This window comes from Triturus cristatus, chromosome 3_2 (assembly GCF_964204655.1).
Source record: "Triturus cristatus chromosome 3_2, aTriCri1.1, whole genome shotgun sequence".
In the NCBI taxonomy this organism is placed as follows: Eukaryota; Metazoa; Chordata; class Amphibia; order Caudata; family Salamandridae; genus Triturus; species Triturus cristatus.
In genome coordinates this window covers 627,204,967-627,229,949 of record NC_140584.1, presented here as the reverse complement: position 1 = coordinate 627,229,949, position 24,983 = coordinate 627,204,967, and the positions used below count along the sequence as shown (strand labels likewise).

The window sequence follows — 24,983 nt, the reverse complement described above, 5'->3', positions numbered from 1 at the left end:
AGATCGCCATACAGTATTATTATTATTATTAATTTTCGACAGAGGGTTAATTGGTCTTGCATGTTGATGAAAACTTTTTCAGAGAGCCTCTAAAATGAACAAGCTCCTCCCTCTGGTTATCATTTCCAGACCACTTGAAAAAAAGAGAAAACGAATCGACTGTATATGCAATGCTACTATAATGTAACTCAAAAATAATTGATTTTCCTATTTACCAATTGTGGGATTTTCGTATAACACTACAGGTGGTTTCAGAATGTTTTCGCCATTTTAAAGTCAAGAAAGAGCAACATGCTGACAAATCAAGAATATCATATTCCCCTTTTGTCCCTGAACATATCATTTACTCATTAGATTACTCTAGTGGCTTTAGTGGCCTTTCACTTGATGCTACCTCACATTTGGCAGATTCTTCTGTCTGTCATCCTTCTTAGTTCAGATCATATGTTCCTCATCCTTATCATTGGCTTCTGTCTGAACCCTGCTAATTATTATGCAAGCACAACTAGACTATGAGGATCAAGACATTTGTGATTCTCTGATATTTTGAGGTTATCTTAATTTCTTGATTCAGAAAGATTATCCCTTTAGTGAGCTCACTTGAAAAGTACTTACCACAGCTACACACTCTTCCTATCAAACATACAGGTCTGCCTTCAGTTTTGACAGATATTATGCGCTACAATGCTGCACAAGTGGACATTTCACACAATACAAATGCTAGATAACATAACTTGCCCTCACTCAATTCTTATTTAAAGAGTCTATTTTCCCATGTCATTGCGTTCCCTGTTTCCAGTTTAGATATTTTCGTATAAATTCTACACTCAGCAACCCCCAGCCTATCAGTGCCGCCTCGACACAGAGACAAGATGCATTAAAGAAAATCATGGTATACTTGATCATTAATTTGATGGTTTGTGTAATGGCTCTTAGGGCAAAGTCAGCTCTCCCCTTACATTCTGTAGATTGACAATTTATAGCAACAAGCCACTGTGCCCTTTAATAGTCATGAGTCTAAGGGCTGACATTATAATATCACCCTACTCTAACATGATATGCCATTGTAGAACCAGTTTTGTTTTAGGTTCCATTTTGTGACACTTAATCGGAGCTCGCAGAGTGTCTAAAGATCTGCTTCTCTGTTAAACTTGCAGTGACCAGAAAGCCTTGAGAAATTATGAAAACCATGAGACTATGAGTGTACTGCAGCTGTGCTTTGGTTGGCAGAGTCAATATCCAAATATAGTTATATGCTTGTTGTTGATTAATGCTTAGATAAATATTTGGAAAGTCCCAACACTGGGTGTGCCAAGTTGGCTGTGTTAAGTACGAAATATGTATCAAAAGGTATACAGACTGATATGAATCATTGTGCTATGAAACAGCCCCTCTGGGATGCTGACTCCATGCTGCTACCTTTTAAAATAGTAATACTTTGAACATTACTGAGTACTTCTGCACCATATCTTGATTATACTATGCAGCGTGTTTGCGGTCCCTACGTCTTTATAATGTATTGGTCCCCAGCATTCTGTCTGAGAAAACATGGTAACATAATCCTAATCTTGAGGCAGCAGCACTGACTTCAAGGAGACTCAATGTCTACTTCAAGGTGTTTTGCCTGGTGTACCAAGCCTTCTATGAAATGCCTTTATCATATTATTGCCCTGAAAAATCAATCAAATCATTTATAAATGTATAAATAGAGTGAAGAATACGCTTCTACGGTAATTCCAGTTACATGGCAGTGGGAAAAAACACCCTTTCTTTACTCTTTGCAACAATCTTATTAAGGAATGGAACCAGGACATATTTTGCTCTCTGCTCTTTCCAAAAAGAGGAAATATAATCACAAAGAGTTTCCCCATCCCACTGGTGGCTATGCTTACCACTCTGATCTGCTTTTCTGGGATGCCATGTATCCTGGCGTAGTAATACAGGTGCTCCTCTCCTGTAAGCAGGTCATCTAAGGCATCCTCCTGAGGGCAGTATCCAAACGTTGACCAATCAGCATTGCAGTCAAGGACATTCACCAAGTTTCTGTATCACAAACAAACAAGGAATATGTCAGTCGATTTTAAAGCAGCGTCTCCACCCAGAATGTACAACGAACATGGTTAAAATCAGTGAGCTCTGTCATTAACATACACCCATGATTTGTGTATCGGTGTCATAATTGCGATGGAGACTGGCCCAATTGCAACCGTAGTGTGGAGACAGTGCAAATGTGATTTATGACAAGTCGTAAATCTATCTGACACCCTATTAATTGCTTCAGGCATATTCCATTCCATTGTTTTTAACTTGTCTGACCCATCACCATCTGGGGCCATGGGTATGCAGGCCCTCTTTGCTGCTGTCAAAGGGGGGACAGTCCAGTCTGGACTGACAAACTATGAGTCAACTGAATAGGAAGAGAAGCAAGTCCATAAATGATGCAGCTATGTTGGGCCTCATTACTGAGTGCGCCTTGAGATCCCATAACACAGCAAATGTGGAACACGCATCTGGGCATAACTGCGCTACTAGGGGAAATACACTTTGTATCATTCTAAAACACTGGTAATTACTCTGGGCACATTCAATTCCATTATGTTTTAGCTTGTGATCAAGTGTGTCACACCCTTCCCAGTTTTCCCTGATATGTCACTCTTTGCCCATTGACATTTCCCCTCCAACATCAGGTTAGATTGAATGTTAACATTTTTCCATTCTTACACAGGCACGTTGATCTTTCATGCCTCGGGAAAATAGTAAAAGCTATAGGTCTCAGTATCCAGTGCTGTGAAGGTGATTTAGCACTTTCTGGTGTTTTTGTAGGCAAACGCCTGTTAAACAAATACTGAAATTACATAATGTAACCCGGAGCAAAAAAGGAGCTATGCTTTATTTGCACCTAGGATTTGTGTGCACGATATTTACACTGATATGCAATTTGTATAGTTTTTATAATTAGCAATCAGTTTCAATATGTGTCAGTTCTCATGCATAAGGTGGACAGTCAGGAAACATTGGAAAGATTGAGTAGTGTCTCGATCCATAAAAATCTGATGCATTATATAAGGCGAATAAAAAGAATGATCATGTTTGCACATTTTCCTGAGTAGACGATTCAAGCCAAATGTGCATGGTTATATAGAAGGTTAAAGTATGCCTACTATACCTTCCCCAAATTAGAGTCTTAATGATTGTATGGCTTTCATCTGAACCCACTGGCGTGAACACCGTTTCTAAATCCAACTTTCCACTTCTGGGACGACGTCTGCTTTCACTTTTCCAGTCTCTGAGAAGCCCGCCTTGCCTGGAACAGTTTTATATGCCTGGAACAGTTTTTTATGCCACTTTTTACAGCAGCTATGAAGTGGCACTTAGAAGCATTTAATATTTTAGGTGGCCAAATGTAATGAAAGATTGGTTAAAAAAATAGTTGCAAATTGTGCACTGACCTTTTGCAACCAGTCCTTAATTTTGTGATGTGACCTATGTACTAACAAGTCGGATCGCAGAATCGTCAGTGGCAGGAAGCTGCAGGATGAACTGTCTAGGGTCATTAATTATGACCCCACCCCCCTATGATAATCTACAAACAATATAGGAACAGCAGACCACCACCTCCATTTGCATTCCTAAACGGGAAACGTCCATGGTCCATGTTCCTTAGAGGAAAAGCTGCTTCTTTGAAAAATAATAATAATAATAATACATTTCTCATTTGGGGAAACATTGGGAGGGTTAGGCAGTGGTGGTCTACTCTTCCTTGGAGGCTGCTGACATGGTTCACAAAGAGGATGATGTACCAAGAGTGATCCTTTCCCATTGTGAATCATTTAGCACCCGAACCCTGGTCACAAACCATTGATCTCTGATTTAGAAATAAATAAACAGGAAGCTGGCTACTCTTTCACGTCTCTTTTATATGCAATTAGGAACGAGACGCAAGAGCTCTTTCATAAGTCAGATTACATTTTTATACTTATAAATGGGCAATAAAAAGACCTTTTCGGTCACATACCTTGTGATTTTGCAAATGGGCTTTGTAAATCTGGCCTAATGGTGTCCTTGTTGGGTTGATTTTGTTATCATTGTCATCTTGCCTGACATTCAACTAGGTTACGAGGTGCACAAGGCTAACTAAGTTCCTCATTACAAGTTTGTCAGTATAGGTTGGGGTATTTACCACAGCAGTATGACAGAACCACGCATGACTTTACAACACAGCCCTTACAATGCATGCATCTTTACCATGCATGTCTTTACCACAAATGTATTTTACCACACATGTCTTTGCCACGAAAATGTAAGTATTTTCAGGTAAGTATAAACCCTTTATATACATATATAAAGGGTTTATACTTACCAGTAAAATACTTACATTTCTGTGGTAAAGGTATGCACGGTAAAGACATATGTGTGGTAAAATGTTTACAGGAAAGTATAAATCATATATATATATATATTACCTACTGGCGGTCGCCAGTAGGTAGTTATAGTTAGGACCTATTATCCATAGGAAATCCGCAACATTGTATTTGGAATAACTTTGGCGCCGGTTGATGAATCTTCGCAAAATTTTCAAAACTGGTGGGGCGCTCCGGTCCGCTCGTATCCGGAAAGTCTCGGGGTGATTCGTCAAGCAGGGGCCGAGAAAAAAGGGGGGTCCCAAAACGTGTTTTCCCAATGCAATTTTTCATAGGAATATATACATATATATATATATATATATGCATACACACACATACCTACATATGTATGTGTGTGTGTGTGTGTGAGTATATATAGATATATAAAATACACACTTATACATATATATATTACACACATGTACATAAATATATATATATATATATACACATATACAAACACACACACACACACACATATATATTCACTGATAAAACACAGGTTTCAGGGACGTTATAGTTAGGCTGACATTTTACTCATACAAAACCAGAGAAATGTGGCCGTTATAGTTAGCTGATCTAACTATAACTTGCCTCTCCACAAAGCACTGCTGATGACGTCCCATATTACATCACTCATGACATGGTCAGTGACATCACTGATGACATCACTCATAACATCACCAACAGCAACAGAATTTCAGAAAGAGAAAGAAAGGTGCAAAAAGAAGCAAAAGAAGTGCCGAAAGAAGCAACAGAGGTCCAGAAAGAGGCCTACTTCGACTGTACCTTTCCACAGACTTGTACAAAGTAGCCTAATCACTAATCCTTCTCTCAAGATGTCTTAAACCTCACTTTTCTCTTGAAGGTTTACTATTCATCAACTGCTCAAAATGTTAGGCCTACCATGAGGGGCTCTATAACACCTATATACATAAGACATGTCTATCTGTGCAACCGACTGATAGAGCAGAAGATTTGACCACCTACAGGAGAAGCTACCCGCTTTTTAAGCTACTATCTTCAGATGCATAACATATGTAAGAATACATGTACAAGTTGACATATACCTCAGCCACGAGGGCACACAGACCTTTAAACTTGACAGCTACCACTTCCCATTTTAGTACACAAAAAGAGGTAAGAGAAGTTCAGAGAGAAGCAAGAGAAGTGTAGAAAGAAAAACAAAAGAAGTGCAGAAACAGTAACAAATGTGCAAAAAGAGACAAGAGGAGTGCAGAAGAGGGAAGAAGGGTGCAGAAAGAGGCAAGAGTGGTGCAGAAATTTACAAGAGAGGTGCAGAAAGAAGAAAGAGCAGTGCAAAAGAACCAACAGAGGTACAGAAAGAGGCAAGACAGGTGCAGAAATAGGCAAGAGGAGTGCAGAAAGAGGCAAGAGAGGTACATAAATAGACAAGAAAGGTGCAGAAAGAGAGAAGAAGTGTGTAGAAAGAGGCATGGGATGAATAAAGAAGCAAGCGAGGTACATAAAGAAGCAAGAGGAGTTCAGAATGAAGCAACAGAGGTGCAGAAAGATGCAAGAGGGGTGCAGAAAGAGGCAACAGTGATGCAGAAGTAGGCTAGAGAACTGCAGGAAGAGGCAAGAGAGGTGCAGAAACAGGCAACAGAGGAGCAGACAGAGAGAACAGGGGTGCAGAAAGAGGGAAGGGGGCGCAAAAAGAAGCAAGAGAGGCACAGAAAGAGACAAGAGATGTGCACAAAGAGGGAAGAAGGGTGCATAAAGAGGTAAGAGGGGAGCGGAAAGAAGCAAGAGAGGTGCAGTAAGAAGTAAGAGAAGTACAGAATGAAGCAATAGGGGTGCAGAAAGAGGCAATAGGGGTGCAAAAAGAGGCAACAGAGGTGCAAAAGTAGGCAAAAGAACTGCAAAAAGAGGCAAGGGAAGTGCAGAAAGAGGCAAGAGAGTTGCAGAGACAGGCAAAAGGGGTGCAGAAACAGGGAACAGGGGTGCAGACAGGGGCAAGAGAAGTGCAGAAAGAGGGAAGAGGGGTGCAGAAAGAGGCAAGAGGGGTGCAGGAAAGAGGCAAGAGGGGTGCAGAAATTTGCAAGAGAGGTGAAGAAAGAAGCAAGAGCTGTGCAGAAAGAACCGACAGAGGTGCAGAAAGAGGCAAGATGGCTGCACACTAACACTTGTCGCTGCATTTTTGGTAATGTTTGAGCTGTTTGAGCTAGAAACAGGGTTTCTTTTGTTCAAATCTGCAGATTATGCAGCAGGTGATGGATTATGTGGCAAATGCAGAAAATGTATAATTTGTGCAAAAGTCGGTGCAGCCAAACAGTCGCATAATTCCAGTGGCCCTGCTCATACCTCTGACTAGGTTTAGAAGTACTCCTCATTGGTTCCTTCTTTTTTTGTGTCATTCAGTTTATACTTTAGCTTCTATGGAAACCTGAGGTTACCACTGCACACACAGACTACCATACCACATAATTAGTCTCCATGACACATAATCCCACTCTATATAATTCCTATAAACTAAATACCACATACTTTCTATCCACATAATTTCACTGCACAACATACCACATAATTTCACTACACACAACGTACATCCACTCCACTCCAAAAAACATTCATAAAAAACTATTACATTTACAATGCCAATAGCTCTAACTCTTGCAAATCCGAGACCTATTACAACTAGTAGTCACATTTGCAGAGTGGTGGCTGGGCCTCCAAGCAGCGCTCAGGAATTCTGCTGCATAGGGCTTACAGGAGGTACCAGGAGGGCTTATTGTCCCCCAAAGTGCCTCAGGAGTAAAGTGGACTTCATCCCCCAACCTGTAGAAAGCCAGGAGGCGTGTTTGCAGAGTGGTAGAGAAAGTGGGACGTGGCCTCCGAAGACCTCTTAGCAAGACTTACTAGAGATAACAGGAGGGGTAGTTGGCCCCCAAGGACAACCTTTGGGGCAAAATACCCCTTCTATTACCTCCAGTAAGTCCCACACAGCAGCATTAATAAGTTCTGAAAGCAGGCCACGCCCCCTTTCCCACCACTCTGTGAATGCGCTCCCTGGCGCGCTCTTGGATGGGGATTAAAGTCCCCTTTGCTGATGGGGGTTGTTAGGGGCCGACTAGGCTCCCTGACATCTCCAGTAAGCCCCAGATAGTGGGATTGCTGAGATGTGGACAAAGGCCACGCCCCCTTTCTCCACCACTCCGCAAACGCGCCTCCTGGTGCACTCTTGGTTGGGTGATGTAGTCCCCTTGCCTCCTGAGGGTCCCTGGGGGCCAACTAGGCCTCCTGTTATCTTTAGTAAGCCCCACCCAGCTGGATTGCTGAGAGTGGTTCAAGGCACGCCCCCTTTTTACACCACTCTGCAAACGGGCCTCCTGGTGCACTGCTGCTTGGGGGGATGAAGTCCACTTCAGTCCTGAGGTCCACAGGACACGAGGACCTCATCGCCTCACCAGCAGTGCACCGAGGCGCGTTTGCAGACGGGTGTAAAGAAGGACATGATCTTGGCCCACCTCTCAGCAATCCCACTGTGTGGGGCTTACAGGAGGTACCTAGTGGGCTAGTTGGCCCCTAAGGACCCTTAAGATTCAAGGGGACTTAATCCCCCAACCCAGAATGTGCCAGGAGGTGTGTTTGCAGAGTAGTGCAGGGAGGGGGCGGGGCTTCTGGCGAGATGCTGGCTTCACTTTTAAATATTTTTTTAGAAGGGGGGCTGTGTGAGTCTCCTTCTCTTAGTAATTTTTGTGCCCTAGGGACTCCATTTCCAAGGGCATGAGACTTAAATCATTTTTTTTTTTTAAAACAAACCGGAAAGGTGCCGCGTGGCCCCCCTCCCGAGACTGTGGGGACCTCATCCCCTGGGGCATGGCCTCGTTTTCTATTTTTATTTTTTATACAGGAGGGGGGCTGCATGGACTCCCTTTCCTGGGCCATGTTTGGTCCCAGAGACCCCATTCTCCGCGGCCTGGCCACGGTAAAAAAAAAATATATATATATATATATATATTGCCAAACACCACGTCTCTGGAAAAAACGTGCGGCGCACTCAGGCTCAATCAAAAGATTGATATAGCACCATTGATGGGACCGGTAGCCAATGAATTTAGGTCTGTACATTGTGTATCTTAGCTGTGGCTCCGCCCATTGGTGGGCGTAATTTTGTATTTCATGATTTTTGGAGCCAGGCCTTTTTTGCCACTGACACAGCAAGTCATGTCATTGTATGGTCATAAAAATAATCTGTTGACAATATTGCATATGAATTCCACATATTTGATTTCTTGGATAGTTATCATCATTTTATTGCATTTATGCAGATGTTCACTGGGATCTAATGACGTGTTATAATGTATTATACATGATTTCCGTGTCTGTGTGGCAATTCAAATATGGCCGCTGTGGTTACGATGAATTGTGGTTAACCCTCTGCGAAGTCCCTTGTCGATGTTGCTTGCTAGTCCTGTCGACCAATGACTGTACTTATTATTTATATGTGTGTTTTGAACATGACAAACTAACACTGACGAAGGCCAGGGTGCCGGAACACGTGTGTTAGTCTTCACGGAGAAGAACGAATAAAGCCAATTTCTTTTGATTGAGCCTGAGTGCGCCGCACGTTTTTTCCAGAGACGTGGTGTTTGGCAATAATTATTTGCGCTATCGCCCGCGCAATTGGTGCACCCGCACTGCAGAGAGCAAAGGTGTGGGGCGTATCCCTGGCCTGGCTAGTCTTGATTTTTCATTTTGGAGGGCCTCAAGAGGATTGCCCCCTCCTGAGGCACCAACATTTTTTTATATATATATATATGGGAGGGGGGCCGCGTGGCCCTCCTTTCCTGGGCGACTATTGGCCCCGGGGACCACATCCCCCGGGGCTTGGCCAGCCTTGAATTGAGTGTTATAATCATAACAAACTGTTGATGGAGTTAATTTCAAGGTGTCTTAACAACAATTTATTTGTCTTTAACAATGATGTATATGTCCAGAAGAGAGGTGTTGTGATGGGGGCCTGCTTTTCTCCCACGTAGGCTGGTGGGAGGAGCAGGTCCTCAAACGTGCACACTCTATGGATTATAACAACCATGTGCGTCATTGGTTCAGATTCATTGACGATATTTTTATTGTGTGGAGAGGAAATGCCAAACGTGCTACTGATTTTATCCACAAGAACAACCAGAATACTGCTAACCTTAAATTCACCTCCCAGATGAGCAATGAAAGTATTGAATTTTTGGATGTCAAGGTGTTTGTAAAAAATGGAAAAATTGCCACTACATTGCATAGAAAAGTCACTGCTGGCAACTCTACACTGCATGCCAGCAGTGCACACCCAAAACACCTAATAGATGATATCCCTTATGGGGAATTATTAAGGCTCAAAAGAATCTGTACTAATCAAAAAGACTTCGAATTATGTTGCGAAGAAGCTTTGAGCAGATTCAGAGAGAGGGGATATAATGAAAAAAGGTTGCAGGAGGCAGTGAACAAAATCAGCAAGAGATCTAGGGAATCCCTACTTCCCAAACCAAAAGATTATAATGATTTAATTTTAGGAGAAGAAGCACCCAGGCTTATCACCACATACAACAGACAGGAGAGAAAAATCCAGCCGATTGTTAAACGCAATTGGCCAATAATAATGACAGGTGGTGTATTAGTCTTAAGACTTCCTAACCAACCTACCATTACCTTTAGAAAGGGTCCCTCGATGCGCACACAAATTGTGAAAAGTAGCCCAGAACTTACTACTTCCAGTACATGGTTAACAACAAGACGAGGGTTTTATAAATGCACATCTTGCTGGGCTTGCAAGTTCGGGGCTAACACCATTGAGTATTTTACCCCATTTTGCCCCACAGCAATTGCAATCAAGGGCAACTTTGGTTGCAGGACTGATTTTGCAGTCTATGTACTGACATGCACCTGTGGCTTACAATATGTAGGTAGTACCAAGCTACAGGTGCATGTCAGAATATTACAACATCTACGTGCAATTGTAAATAATGACCCGATGCACCCTGTGGCACGACATTTTAAAGCAGAACATAATAACGATCTTAACTGTCTGCGATATTATGTCATCAAAGCTGTACCAAAACCTCGTCGAGGTGGTGACAGGGAAAAGATGCTGCGAAAACTGGAATCTACAACAATCTTAGAATTAGACAGTAAGGTTCCCAATGGGCTTAATAATACTGAAGACCTTCACCACTTCTTATAAAAAGATGCCAATGCATAATGGGGAACTCTTATTTTCATTGATTTTTACTGTATCTTTGTCCCTTATGAGATTCTTTTTATTTAGGAATGTGGTTCTGTTCCACTTAACGATATGACCATTGGAAATCCTCCTCTTCTACGTGCATTAATGCAGAAAAAGATAGAACCTTCACGCTTCTCATCAATTTAACTGTTTTATTACACCACGTATGCACAGTTTTTTTATTATTACAATTTTTAAGGTAGCACTTTATTTAGCGTCATGTAGATACACATAAGTACTTTATTAGTACATGACACCTTACATTTCATTGCAACATTTCCACATTTCAGTAGGTCTGATTAATGTATGATAGAGTTTTTTCTCATCATGCACTATTTTCCAATTTGCACTAATTGTAACTTAATCAATTTTTTGCACCTAGATCTTTTTATATACAAAAAAATGATTTTGCACATGCAGGTATTTAACTATGTTTTTTAACCTACGTTGATTCATGGTTTTATTCTTGACATAGAAACATTTTTTATGGATGAAATAAAATATTTATGTATTTATTATAATATTTATGTATTTATATATTTATTTAAACATTATCATCCTATGGTATTTTACCAATATATCAAATGTGCTTTTACCACCAAAAGATCGTATTTGGAAAACAGACTACGAATTATATCTATAAAAAATGTTGGAAAGGCTTAAGTATTTTTGCTATTTTCACTAATCACGTGGTGTTTCAACATGTTTTAAAAAATGGCGAACTACATTTTCTCTGTATGTGATCAAGGACTGGTGAAGTCCGAAACGCGTCATCTTTGAGGAATAAAACAACAATTCAAGCCATACCTTCCAGTGGTCTGTATCTCTCTATTCGCCAATTGGAAGTTGGAGAGTTATCTGTTCTGTATATATATATATATATATGGGAGGGGGGCCGCGTGTCCCTCCTTTCCTGGGCCACTATTGGTCCCGGGTACCACATCCCCGGGGCCTGGCCAGCCTTGAATTTTTCTTTGGAGCGGGTCTGCATGGCAACCCTCCTGAGGCTAATTATGGCCCCGGGGACCCCATCCCCCGGGCCCTGGCCTTACGTTAGGGACTGTGGGGGGAGCCCCAATGCATTCCGCAGGAGCCGGCATTGCTTTTGGACAAGGGGAGCTGCTGACATGCAGCTCCCCTTGTCGAAAAGCAATCTGCTTTGCTTCACGGAAGCGAGAGCAGGTTTCCTGCTCTCGCTTCCATGAAGCAAAGCAGAAGTTTGCAATGAGCACTGCTCCCGCCCTTCCACTGCAAACTCCTGGGGATGTAGTGGTCGCTGGGGGTCCGCAATGGACCCCCACATTTCAATAATTAGTGCCCTGGGGAGGTGGTGGTCCCTGTGGCAGTATGGGGGGGGCTTGAGCTAATAATAATAATAATAATTAATAATAATAGCCCAAGGGAAGTGGTGGTCCCCGGGGCTGTGGATGCCACGGCGAGCCCCGGCTACATAAATTTGGTTTGCCCCCGCGACCTGGCACACCCGGGGACTTAAGAAAAAAGAAAGCACGGGAGCCAGTGCTTTTTTAAAATGTTTATTTTCTGCCGGATTCATGCACCCAGTGCGACTCGAGACGCATTTTTTGAAAATAATGCTTTTTGGACCTGGGGGTCCCTGTGGCACTCCTTGAGCAGGCCTAGGGGGTCAGGGTGTTTCTACCCTGCCCCTTTTTCTTTTGTTTTTACTGTTTTCTTGTGACTCGGTTTTACCAAGTCACAACAGGCCTGGGCGTAGTTCGCGGAGTTTTGCTATGCGGAACTCCGCAAAGTTACAAAAAACTCAGCGAAGTTCCACAAGAGGTGTAGTGCAGCGCGCACTGCAGTTTGTGCTGGTATTTCTGCTGCTCGGGTAAAAATTCTACCCGAGCGGGAGCTCGTGTTTGCGAATTTACCGCTCGCGATCGCGGAATTACCTTTCGCGATCGCGAGCAGGGAAAAAACTCCGCTGCACATCGCGAAGCGGAGTTTTCTGCACTCCGCGAGCTCCGCGAGGTGCGGAGTGCAGAAAACTCTGCAAACTACGTGAACGGAGCAAATTTCACCGCCCAGGCCTACTGCCAACACTTCTTGGTTCGGAGTGTTGGCAGCCAATCAGAATGAAGCTTGTGATCTGGAGTGTTCGCGGATCCTCCTCGGTCACCAGATATCGATAATTTTTATTTTTTTATTTCTCAGGAACTACTGAATGGATTTACACCATTTAAAGCAAAGAGTGCACTCTGGACAAAGAGCTACCTCTCTGGCAAATTTGGTATAATTCCATTCAGCAGTTCGGGCTGTAGCGACAAAAGTTCCCATGGAAATTAACATGGAGAAAACGCTTTTTGGGATCCCCCTTTTTTCTTGACCCCCGCTTTACAAATCACCCCAAAATTTTCAAGACGGGAGCTGACCAGAGCGGGCCATTAGTTTTGAAAACTTCACGAAGATTTGTCGAACTGCGCCAAAGATATTGGCAAATCAAAAAACGCTTTTCCTATGGAAACTAGGTCCTAACTATAACTACTCATTATATATATACATAGATGGATAGATATATATAAATATATATATTATATATATATCACCTACTAGCAGTTGCCACCTGGTAGCTATAGTTAGGACCATGTTTCCATAAAAAAAGCTTTTTTTTTACTTGCCGATATCGTTGGCGTCATTTGCTGAATCTTCACAAAATTTTCCAAAAGAGTCTCATAGTGAGTCTTGTGCATTGCACGTTTTGATGTGATCCCTCAAGCAGGGGTTGAGAAAAAGGGAGAATCAAAAAAGTTCATTTCCCTTGTTAATTCTCATAGGAGCTTTAGGGACGCCTGCAGCCTGAGCCACTGGACGGAATGGCACTTAATTTGTCAGGAAGGTAGATTTTGGTTCGCAGATGACACTTTCAGTTATCTGGTGTAAATCCGTTCATAGTCTTTGAGAAATTAAAGGGAATCCAAATTTGGATATCTGCAATTGCAGCTAATTCAAGATGATTTTATGATTAATCATGAATGCGTGCACCAAGAGGAATGACGTGGCTGGTTGGCCACAACCTGAGCAACGAGTTTTGCGGCTGCCATTTTATGTCATCGAGCAATCCCCGGGGCTCAAACCAAATGTTAGAAAGTGGCATAAGGGGTCAGGTTGCTTGTGCTCTTACCCTGTGAGAGGAATATAGGGGTGTTTGAACACCTTATATGTATGATATGTTGAAAGAATGGTTTTTCTTTTTCCACAATATTTGTGAATTTTCCGCAGCTGGAAGCACGCCCCCAAGTAACATTACGATGAATTAGCAAATATAAGTTGGAAAAAATATGCAAATATCATTGAAAAAAGAGAAATGTGAACATTAGTTAGGAGGGTTTGCTATGTCAAAATTCCTGCCTTCTGTTTAGGAGTTCTTTTCCATGATACAGTGGCAGAGGTACAAAAGGTTTATGATCATGTCCAGTTTCATTTCTTTGGTCCTGAAAGAGTGTAGGCACAACATCTGTCCTCATTTCCATCGGGGATAACCTTAAGAACAGGGTCGACTGGATAGGGCTTGCTGCACGAATTCTCTTGGACCTCTCAGCTGCATTTGACACAGTTGACCATGACACTCTAATACAAAGACTCTATGAAGCCGGGATAGAGGGGACCGCTCTTGGCTGGCTCACATCCGATCTTCAAAGCAGAACACCTACTGCCACTTTCTCGTCCAGACCATACTTCACAGAAGCAGGGGTCCCTCAAAGCTCATCTCAACATCTACGTAAAGTCATTACCAGCACTGATCAATCAATTTCACTTCACATGCAAAAACTGCAGATGACACATAAATACTCCTTAAACTGGAAAGCCCCAAAAACATTGGAAACTCATAAGTTTTCAGTTGCTTCAGAGCCGTTGATCAGTGGATGACATGGAGCCATCTCAAATTGAATGCTTCCCAAACGAAAATACTCACATGTGGTAATTGGAAAAATGATGACTCACATGCCACCTGGCCCGACTTTCTGGGAACATTGCCTAAAGTATCTAAGGAAGTAAGAAACCTCAGAATTAACATGGACTCCAAGCTATTAATGAATGCCCAAGTGGACAAACTAGCAAGATCAAGCTTCATTACTATACCAACTCTGTGACATATATGCCCCCACCTGGGATTTCCACACAAGGTCCAGGCTAATATCTCTCTTGTACTGTCTAAACTCGATTACGTCAATAGCCTCTACCACGGATCAACAACTATGAAAAGAATACAATGGATTCAGAACTCTGATGCCAGATTACTCCTACATGTGAAGCCACAAGCCCACATGTCCTTTGCCTTGAAGGCCCTACAGTGGTTACCAGTAGCCGGAAGATCCATTCAAGCTGCTTTGTATCACCTACAAAACAATACATGGAATAGGACCGCTCTTCATCAGGAATAAAATCACCAAATACATTCAATAAAGGAACCTTCACTCTAGATTGGCACCTCACTTCAAAATCCCAACATACAATAAAAAAAACATAGGTGGCACATCCTTCTCAGTTCAAGCAGCCAAACTAAGGAACTCTTTACCCTCAAACACAAAATATACAGATAACTATTTTATCTTTAGAAGACTACTCAAGAGTTGGCTCTTCCACACATAACCACCATACTCAAACATAAATGTACAGTGTATATAACATTTATATGGATTATATGTATGTATCTAGATATGTGTATTCCTTTGTATAAATGTATATATTAATTATGTTTATAAATATAAAGATATTTGTTATATCTGCTTAACAAATGTACATATAACCTATGGGTATAATATTCTATATTTAACTTGTATATAGGGCACTGCATAAATAAGTAATTTTTTATCATAACTATTTGTCTACAATTGCTTTACAATTGATTAAAAGGAAAAAGATAAAAATAAATAAAAACAAAGTAGCTTAAGGTACAGCATCTCTTGAAAGTCTGGGTTTATTAAATACAAATTAAATCTAGATATATTACCTTTCGTATACATATATACCTTCCATGTAATTATGTAGCTTTATATTTATCACGTTACTCCTAAGTCAGCATCTCCAATGCACTACCCTATATCTCACCCTATACCTCACTCAATATATCCTCTATCTACACTCTCTGACTCATCCCTAACCCATTCTACTATTATAATCCCCAAAATAACCGTTTCTAGACTCTTCCTTTTTCCACTGCTCCTTGTGTCATAGCAAAACTTGTTTACTATTCAGATCTCCCAACAAGCCTTTCTAAACCCTTTTCTCATATATCCCTCCTAGACTCCTCCGATACCTCATCTTTCTCCCTAATCCGCTTCTAAAGACCCTTTCCCCTCTATCTCTCCTTTGCTCATCCCAACTTCCTCCTACTTCTAAGATCTCAAAATAAACACTTTCTAGACCCTTCCCTCTTCTATCCCACCACTATAATTTTCAATCCAACCAGCAGACGTACATATCTACCGCTCCAACTAATTTTATATTTCACCTTACCAATTCACCACATATCCTTTTGGGGTTCTGGAGTCCAAGCTACTAGCTGAAAAGCTCTTTGATGCCTCGTCAGAGGTAGTAAGCGCTATAAAAATGCAATTACAATTACAATTACAATTCTAATACAGAGCTAGAGTCCGTATGGAGCTAAAGACAGGGAAGGTACCTCCAACAGAGTTACAGAAAAGTCTTAAAGGTAGAGTTGTGTACTTACATTAGATTTCAAGAAGAATATTCTGGGGTGGAGAAAGGTTTGGAGGAAGCACTTATTATTCTAGACAATTGTGTACATACAAAGAGTAAGAAAATATGGCAAGAGGTAGTAGATGTTAGTAAAGTAAAAAAAGCAGCATTATATCAGGTACAAAATAATATTTATTCTAAAGATGTAGATGTTCTTCAAAATCTTGCACATCTGGAGGATGACACATCAACATGAAGAGGTAAAATTGAGAAGGTGGATTGATCCCGATCAGAAGAAAGTTATGAACACCACAGTACCCACCATCTGCATTCTAAAGAGATTATTGGTGATGCAATTAATCTCTTTCAAATGAAAGAAGCAAAAGGAGCTCCCTTGAGTGTGTGGGAGTAAACTTTAGAAGCTCAATGTTTTTCTCATCTCTTCCCCACAGGAATGGGTGGTAGGTAATATGACCAGCCTGTACAGATAACAGCAGTTGAGCACAGATCAACTAGACTATATTCAGAGGATCCAAGATTTTGGCAATGTATTCCCTATATATTTCACCATTTATTTGAGAGTGACTTGTCAGGAATATGACTCATTACAACGCGCACTAATACCCTGCTTGCCATACGCGTTGCCATTACATCACATACTTTTACCACGCATACCATTCCAACGCAAAGGCATGCGTGGTAAAGCTATACTCATGGTAAAAGTATGCAATGTAAGTGACACTACCTTGCCCTGCCCTAAACCCAAATTTAGTACCCCTGAACGACCCTCTCTGACCCCAGTACTCTCCCAACATTAAGACTACCCAGCACGACCCCCTGACACTACCCTAACTCCAACAACACTACCCTGAACTACACACACACCACGGCACTACCCTAAACCCTAAAACACTACCTCCAGCACGACCCTCCCCCGACACCCAGTCCGCTCCCTACACTTAAACACTACCCTGCCCGACCCCCGACACTACCCTAAACCCTAAAACACTACCCTGCACTAAACAAACCACAGCACTACCCTAAACCCTAAAACACTACCTCCAGCACGGCCCTCACCCAACCCCAGTCCACTCCCTACACTTAAAAACTACCCTGCATGACTCCCCAACACTACCCTAAACCCTAAAACACTACCTCCAGCACGACCCTCCTCTGACCCCCAGTCCAGTCCCTGCACTCAAACACTACCCTGCATGACCCCCCGACACTACCCTAAACCCTTAAACACTACTCAACACTACACACACACCACAGCACTACCCTAAACCCTAAAACATGACCCTCTCCCTACCCCCAGTCCGCTCCCTACACTTAAACACTACCCTGCACGACCCCCCGACACTACCCTAAACCCTAAAACACTACCCTGCACTACACACACACCACAGCACTACCCTAAAACACTACCTCCGCAACGACCCTCCTCTGACCCCCAGTCCAGTGCCTACACTCAAACACTAACCTGCATGACCCCCCGACACTACCCTAAACCCTAAAACACTACCCTACACTGCACAAACACCACAACACTACCCCAAACCCTAATACACTACCCCCACCCCAGGCCCAATCCCCCTTACCTCGCTCTCCTCGTGGTTCCTCTCCCTGGTTCCTGCTTCGCTTCACGTCGGCTGAGGGGCGGTGCACGATGCACGTCGTTGTGTGGAAACGGAAGAGTGTTTCCTCACAACGAGGTGAATCGCCATTACATCACATGCATTGTAAAAGCGCATGCGATGTAATAAAATGCGTTTTAACGCTCGCGATGTAATGGTATGCGATGCAAAAGCCGCGTCGTAATGGCTGTTTACCCTTGTCAGGCCTATCTTATCCAGTAAACCCCATTTTCAAGTCAGGAGTGAATGTGCCAAATATCACTACAAGGGAATTCAAGGACAAAGTTCAAGGAAAAGATGAGAACCTAGAATACACCTTGATTAATTTGATGGCATACCAACGTGGCACCAATGAATATTGGTATCGTTGTCATGGTGAGTTGAGATGCATGTTGAGAAACTTAGACTCAGTTGTGCTGAGTATGCACAGGATGAACTCCATGAATTCATTCAAGAAGCAAACTCAAACATGAAAGACATCAATCTAAAGACACCAGGAGAACTTTGCTCACTGGACCCTGCAAACGTTTGCAGATATTTTAACCACAGGTATCAAGCGATGATGGCTTTTATTTGCAAGAAAACTAATCCTTGGAATTGGAAAGTGTCTGAATGTTTTTGGCCCAAAGAGTACCAAGCAAGAGATGCTCCACATATTCACATGCCGTCATGGGTGAAAGATGCCCCAAAATGTGTTATAGACACTGATGAGTCTGTCTTGTCATTCATGAAACAGTATGGGACATGCGCCATCCCAAAAGATGGTGCTGACAAGTGCTTGAGACAACAAGTTCTATGGCTTCAAACTCATAGATGTGGGAAGTATTGTTGATGAAAATACAGATACAAAGGAAATGTTTACATAAGACGTTGTTTTTGGATTCCCATGACCTGTCATCTTAGAAGAAAGAGTCAACAGCTTTTTGTCTGCAGTCAGACATACACTGACACGGAAATCATCCAAAAATACATACAACCTGAGAATATCGGACGCTTTGAAGTATATCAATGACTACAACCCTATGATTCTCAAGATGTGGAATGCAAATATGGTTCTACAATTTGTTGCAGACAGCTCCATCGCAGTTGCTTGCTACGTGACTTCATATATTACAAAATCAGAAAAGACAAAAATTAAAGAGATGTAAGAGGAGATTGCTGTAGAAAACAGTCTTACCAAGAAATTGTACAGCTTCAGCTTGAAAATGCTTTCCCAGCGAGAAATAGGTTCTAATGAATGCTCGGACAGGTTGAGCTCAGCTAGTTTGTTCTCCTTGTCAAGAGGAATTGTGTTGATAAGTCTAGGCCTTGCAAGCAGTACAAATAGAGTACTAAAGTATTTCCCAGAAATAGAGTATCTTGCAGAATTCAATCCAGAAAGTAGAGATACTCTGAAAACTAATATGCTGGATACACACTACCCAAGTAGAAGTCCACATCTTCAAAACATGTGTTTGTATGAAGTACATCAGCACTACACATATAGAAGCAATGTAACTGAAAATATAGAAGAAGGAACATATGGAGTACTTGGATGTGACGGTTGTTTGGTGAGACACAAAAGAAGGGAATCTAATTAACCACTGAAAGCTTTGTTGCCAAATCCCAGAGAGAAGAGAGAGTTTTTCTACTTAGCACTTCTGAAGTTGTTCAAGCCATGGTGTGCTGAATCAGAATTACTTGGGCACTATGACTGTTATGAAGACTCTTTCAACGCTGTGAAAGACAGTACTGAGTGCTCAGTCTTTCTAACTTACCTGCAAATGTTGAAAGATGAGATTGAACAGGAAGAAACTGTTGCTACTGAGATAGCAAAAGAGAGTTCACAAAGCAGCCAAAGTTCTGCTCCGGTGAGTCAAGATCCGGTTGGAGAAACAATTGTTCAAAATGAAGCAGCTATAGCTATGAATGAGGTAGGGACTGCAATGCAGAAAGCAAGAGAGGAAACTATGGATTTCGAACACTTAGTACAACAACTGAACAATAAACAATAAGAAATTTATAACAAAGCTAAAGATAAAACAGAACACGGATTTCACCACAAGTGTAATTGCTCTTCATACAGACCAATATTACTATACATTAGCGGTCAATCTGGCACTGAAAAAAGCTTCCTAATTAAAGTTCTCACTGGTTACAGAAGACTACATAATCAAATTTGTCATGTGTAGTAACAACACCACCTGAACTAGCTACACATAACATTTAAAGGGATTACTTTTCATCGCCAATTAATGCTACCTGCTGAGCATGACAAAAACTGGAATACCAGAAATTATCTGGTGAAGCTTGCCGTGAGGTACCAAGAATATTGAAGAAACTGAAGCTTCTAATTATTGATGAGGTCAGCATGGTATTCAAATTAATGTTTACCTGCATACACTGAAGAATACAGCAGATTTTGAAAACAAACTACGATGAGCTATTTGAAGGAAAACAGTTGATTGTATTTGGTGACCTACTGCAACTCACCCCCATAAAAGGACAACCTGTTTTCAAAACACTAATGCATCACAAAACAAAATTCTCAAGGTGGCATTGGCAATGTATACATTTAGTTAAACTTTGAATACAAGGAAATAGTGAAAAATATGCGTCAAGCATCTGATGTAAATTATGCAGAAATGCTGGAGGACAGTAGAACTGGAGTTCTGACAAAAGAGAGGAAACATGCATTGGAAAGTTTACTTATGAAGAAACTATTTCAATCAAATATTACAGCTACTGAACTAATGCACATTTTCATTGAAGAAAAGACGTCTATAGTTTGTTTAAAGCCAAAACTTGGAGTGCTCCAAGTTTAATGAACAATTACTACAACTGGAGATAGAAGGTATTTTGGAAAGTATAGCTATTGATTAAATGGAACATCAGGGAGTCACAGTACTAGTCACAGATAAAATATAAGCAAAATTAGATTATTTGGAGAAGTCTGTCTCAAAAACTGGAGGATTAGAAAAGCGTTTATACATCAGCAAAAACTGTTGAGTAATTTGCGCCGTAATTTAAATGTAGAGAAAGGGTTAGCCAATGGAGCAATGGGTAAAGTAACTGATTTTATTAATTTCCCAAATAGAAATGAGGATGAATACTAGGACACAAATTTGATCAGAGTGATGGCATGAAGTAGATTGGCCGTTGTGTTGTATGTTTTTTGGTAGTGTAATACCCTGTCTATGAGAAACAGATAATCTGACCAAAGCGAAAGATTACAAAAGAGTGTACAGATGCTGAACAAAAGAAAGGACACAAGGATAAAGTATAATCTGATAAGAAGAAAAAAAATGGAAAATTACAGAGATAGTGTAGGTTACCAGTTAAAAAACAGTTCAGGTGTCAACTGCTGTGCAAATATTATTCTCAATGTATTGTTTCATTTACCACACCAAATCAACCAAATTGAACAAAAAGCAGATGTTTACTCTCAACAGTCAACAAGATGCACAATAATTTATTATGGTTATGTTTGGAGTTTTAGTAGAAGATGATGTAAATATTGATGATTTGTTTAGAATTAGTTATGCATGGAACCATAACTGTGAAGACTGTGATTATTCATCTACCACTAAAATAGATTCTGAGCGTTTTCTCTATTTAACATTACCAGATTCAAAAAGCGTACCTTTTGTCAAATTGTTGAAGAATACAAACCAAAACATGACCTGCCCAAACTGTAAATCAAATGGTGTCTCTATGTTAATCCTAACGAGAACTGGGAAATACCTTATAGTGATACCAGAATGATGCAGAGCAGATGATTCCAAATTGGATGCTCAAATTGCAACCTTCAAAGCTGCACAAGTTTACATTTCTGGGACAACTTTTTCTACTTCAGCTATCATCTTTCACAAAGGAATTAATATAACTTCTGGACACTACACTGTCTATTTAAAGAGTAAAACTGGATGGACGGAATCTAATGATACCAACCTCAAATTCAAACTAAAACGTCTTTTCACATTACCAAACTCTTAGTTTTTGTTTCTTGAACCAAAGTTCTTTAGAGAAATAGTGGATAAACAAATGGTGCATGGTATTTCTTCTACATGGTTCATCAGTCTTTTAGACATTATTCGGTCTATTGGGGGTAGTGTCTTTAAATTCTTCATCAAAATTCAACAGTCCTTTTAACTTCCACAAGGAGTTAATATCATATCTAAATACTACACTGTGTAATTCTAGTCAAAACCTGAATAGACAAAATTCAATTACAGCAGCTTCAAGTTCAAAGCAAAAACTGCCTTTGTAACTAAAAAAGGACCCCTTTTGTTTCATCAACCAAACTTCTACCTACTATTTGTGAACAAATCACACAATGGGATGTTGTCTATATGGATCACCATTATTTAAGCATCATTTGCCCTACATGGGGTGATGTTTTCAAAAGGATGTTGAAAATTGAAGAGTGCTTCGTATTTATTTGTAATATTGTACCAGATATAATAATTTAACAAAATAGTTTTAACATAGGTTTGTTCACATTACTGAAGTAAATCCAGAAAAGGAATTAATTAGTGAATTGTAGTGAGTGTAATGCATAATAGCACCTAATTATAGTGATGAACTGTGCAGCTATGGGCTTTTTTGTTTTACAATCCATTAATTGTTTTTTCTCTTCTGTTCAAGGATGATGCTTCATACAAACCACTGTTTATGGTGAAGAAGAATGAAAGCTGAGTGTTACAGTATAAGTAATGTGTATTAGGATGATTCTGTAATTTTACTAATACTAACATATCTTTGTTATTTTTCTTTTTCCATAGCGGTCACAGTTGAAGGTCATTAGATGTCTCAAAACTGTTTTTCTACCTTAGCTAGGGTGTTTTTAAACAAAGTGTTCTCGCTATAGATTGCCATTAATTTATTTTGCCTGTTTTGTAATGACAGTCATTCTCCAATACAGCCACTCACACACCAACTCAGTTAACGAAACACTGACCCTAACAGCCACTCACTAACCCATACCATAGTCACTTACACACCCAGTCACTCAGTCATATAGCCACTCACACAGCCACTTTGTCACCCATTCAGCCACTTACATACCCACTCACTCACCAATATATCCACTGACACATGCACTTACTCTTCCATACAGCTACTGACACCCTCTCTCTCTCGCCCATACAGTCACTCATACGAGCAGTCACTGACACATACAGTAACTCACAGTAGCAGTTACTCACCCATATGGCCACTCACTCACCCACACAGCTACTCACACAGCAACTCACTGCCCCATACACCCACTCACACACCAACTCACTCATCCATACACCTACTCACACAGCCACTAACTCATTCAGACAGCCACTCACATTAGCACTCACTCACCCATATAGCTCACTCACACACTCTCTCATGCACCCATACACACATTCACACTAGCAATCACTCACCCGTGCAGACTCTCACAGTAGCAGTCAATGTAGCAGTGAATCACCCATGCAGTGACTCACTCAGCCACTCACTCACACATCCATTCACACTAATCCTCACTAACCCATATAGCTACTCACACAACCACTCACTAACCTATACACACACTCAGACACCCAGCCACTCGCCCATACAACCAGCCACACACTCACCCTTACACCTACTCACACAGCCACTTACTCATCTATACAGCCACTCACACTAGCCCTTGCTCACCCATATAGCTACGTACACACCCTCTCACTCACCCATACAGCCACTCACACTAGCAATCATTCACACATACAGTCACTCACAGTAGCACCCACTCACCCATATGGCCACTCACTCAGCCATTTACTCATCATACAACCCCTCAGACTAGCACTGACTCACTCATAGAGATACTCACACACCCATTCACTCATCCATACAGCCACTGATACAGGTACTACCTCACCCATACAGCCACTCACACAACCGTTCACTCACCTACACAGCCACTCCCACAACTACTCACTCTACCATATGGTCACTGACACAGCAACTGACTCACCTATACAGCCACTCACACAACCACTAACTTATCCTTATAGCCACTCCTGCTAGCAGTCACTGACTTATACAGCCACTACAGTAGCAGTTACTCACCCATATGGCCACTCACAGAGCTGCTCACTCACCCACACAACTACAAACACACCAACTCACTCATCCATATAGCTACTCATGCAACCACTCTCAACCATACACCCACTCACACACCCAGTCACTCACCCTTACAACCAGTCACACACTTTCTCACTCACGCATGTACTTACTCACACAGCTGCTTACTCATCCATACAACCACTCACACTAGCATTCACTCACCCATATAGCTACTCGCATACCCTCTCACTCACTCATACAGCCACTTCTACTACAATCACTCACCCATTCAGCCAATCACAGTAGTAGTCACTCACTCATATAGCCCCTCACACAATCACTCACTTAGCCGTACAGCCACTCACACTAGCACCCATAGAGCTACTCACACACCCACTTACTCACTTATATAGCCACTACACACAGTCACTCACTCACCCATACAGGACACTTTATCTTTTTTCAACAGTAAAAGGAAGTTCTGATAATAACCTTTTTTCTTCTTCTTTTCTGGAACTGTCATTTTTTTTTAATTTCTAACATTTTGCACGTTTTTGTATTTTTCTCAAATAAAATGGCAACTAGGGAAAATAATCTAACAACAAACAGAGAAACAGTGGAAAAAGTGGAGTAAATTTTCAATTGGTTGATCAAAGGAGGGAGGAAGAAGCAGAGAATAATTCGACTTCCATTGGATATAATAATAAAATCATAAGGAAATGAATCACACGTACTGTTAATACCAGGGTCTAGGGTTCTCGTATGGTGAATACCCTCATTCACATTAAACACACAGTACGGTATATCTTGATTCTCCGCTCTGTTGTTAAGTCAACAGTATCATCATTGGGTCTTTTTTCTCACTTGAGTGCTTGGTTCTCCAAGTGATCTCCTTATCCTCTACCTGCAGGTAGACCGTCTGGTTATCTGACAGTTGTGATTGGTACGAGCAAGAATATTTGGTAAACTGTGAAG

The 24,983-nt window shown here is 41.3% G+C and overlaps 1 protein-coding gene across 1 annotated transcript in view; it reads right to left on the bottom strand.

The window, feature by feature from the left end:
• The window catches only part of LOC146857855 (uncharacterized), a 651,000-nt gene that overhangs the window by 54,013 nt on the left and 572,004 nt on the right, over positions 1-24,983 (bottom strand). The window contains exon 51 of the mRNA XM_085648551.1: positions 1,893-2,043. Coding sequence (XP_085504677.1) covers positions 1,893-2,043 — 151 coding nt within the window. The remainder of the gene's footprint in view (positions 1-1,892; positions 2,044-24,983) is intronic.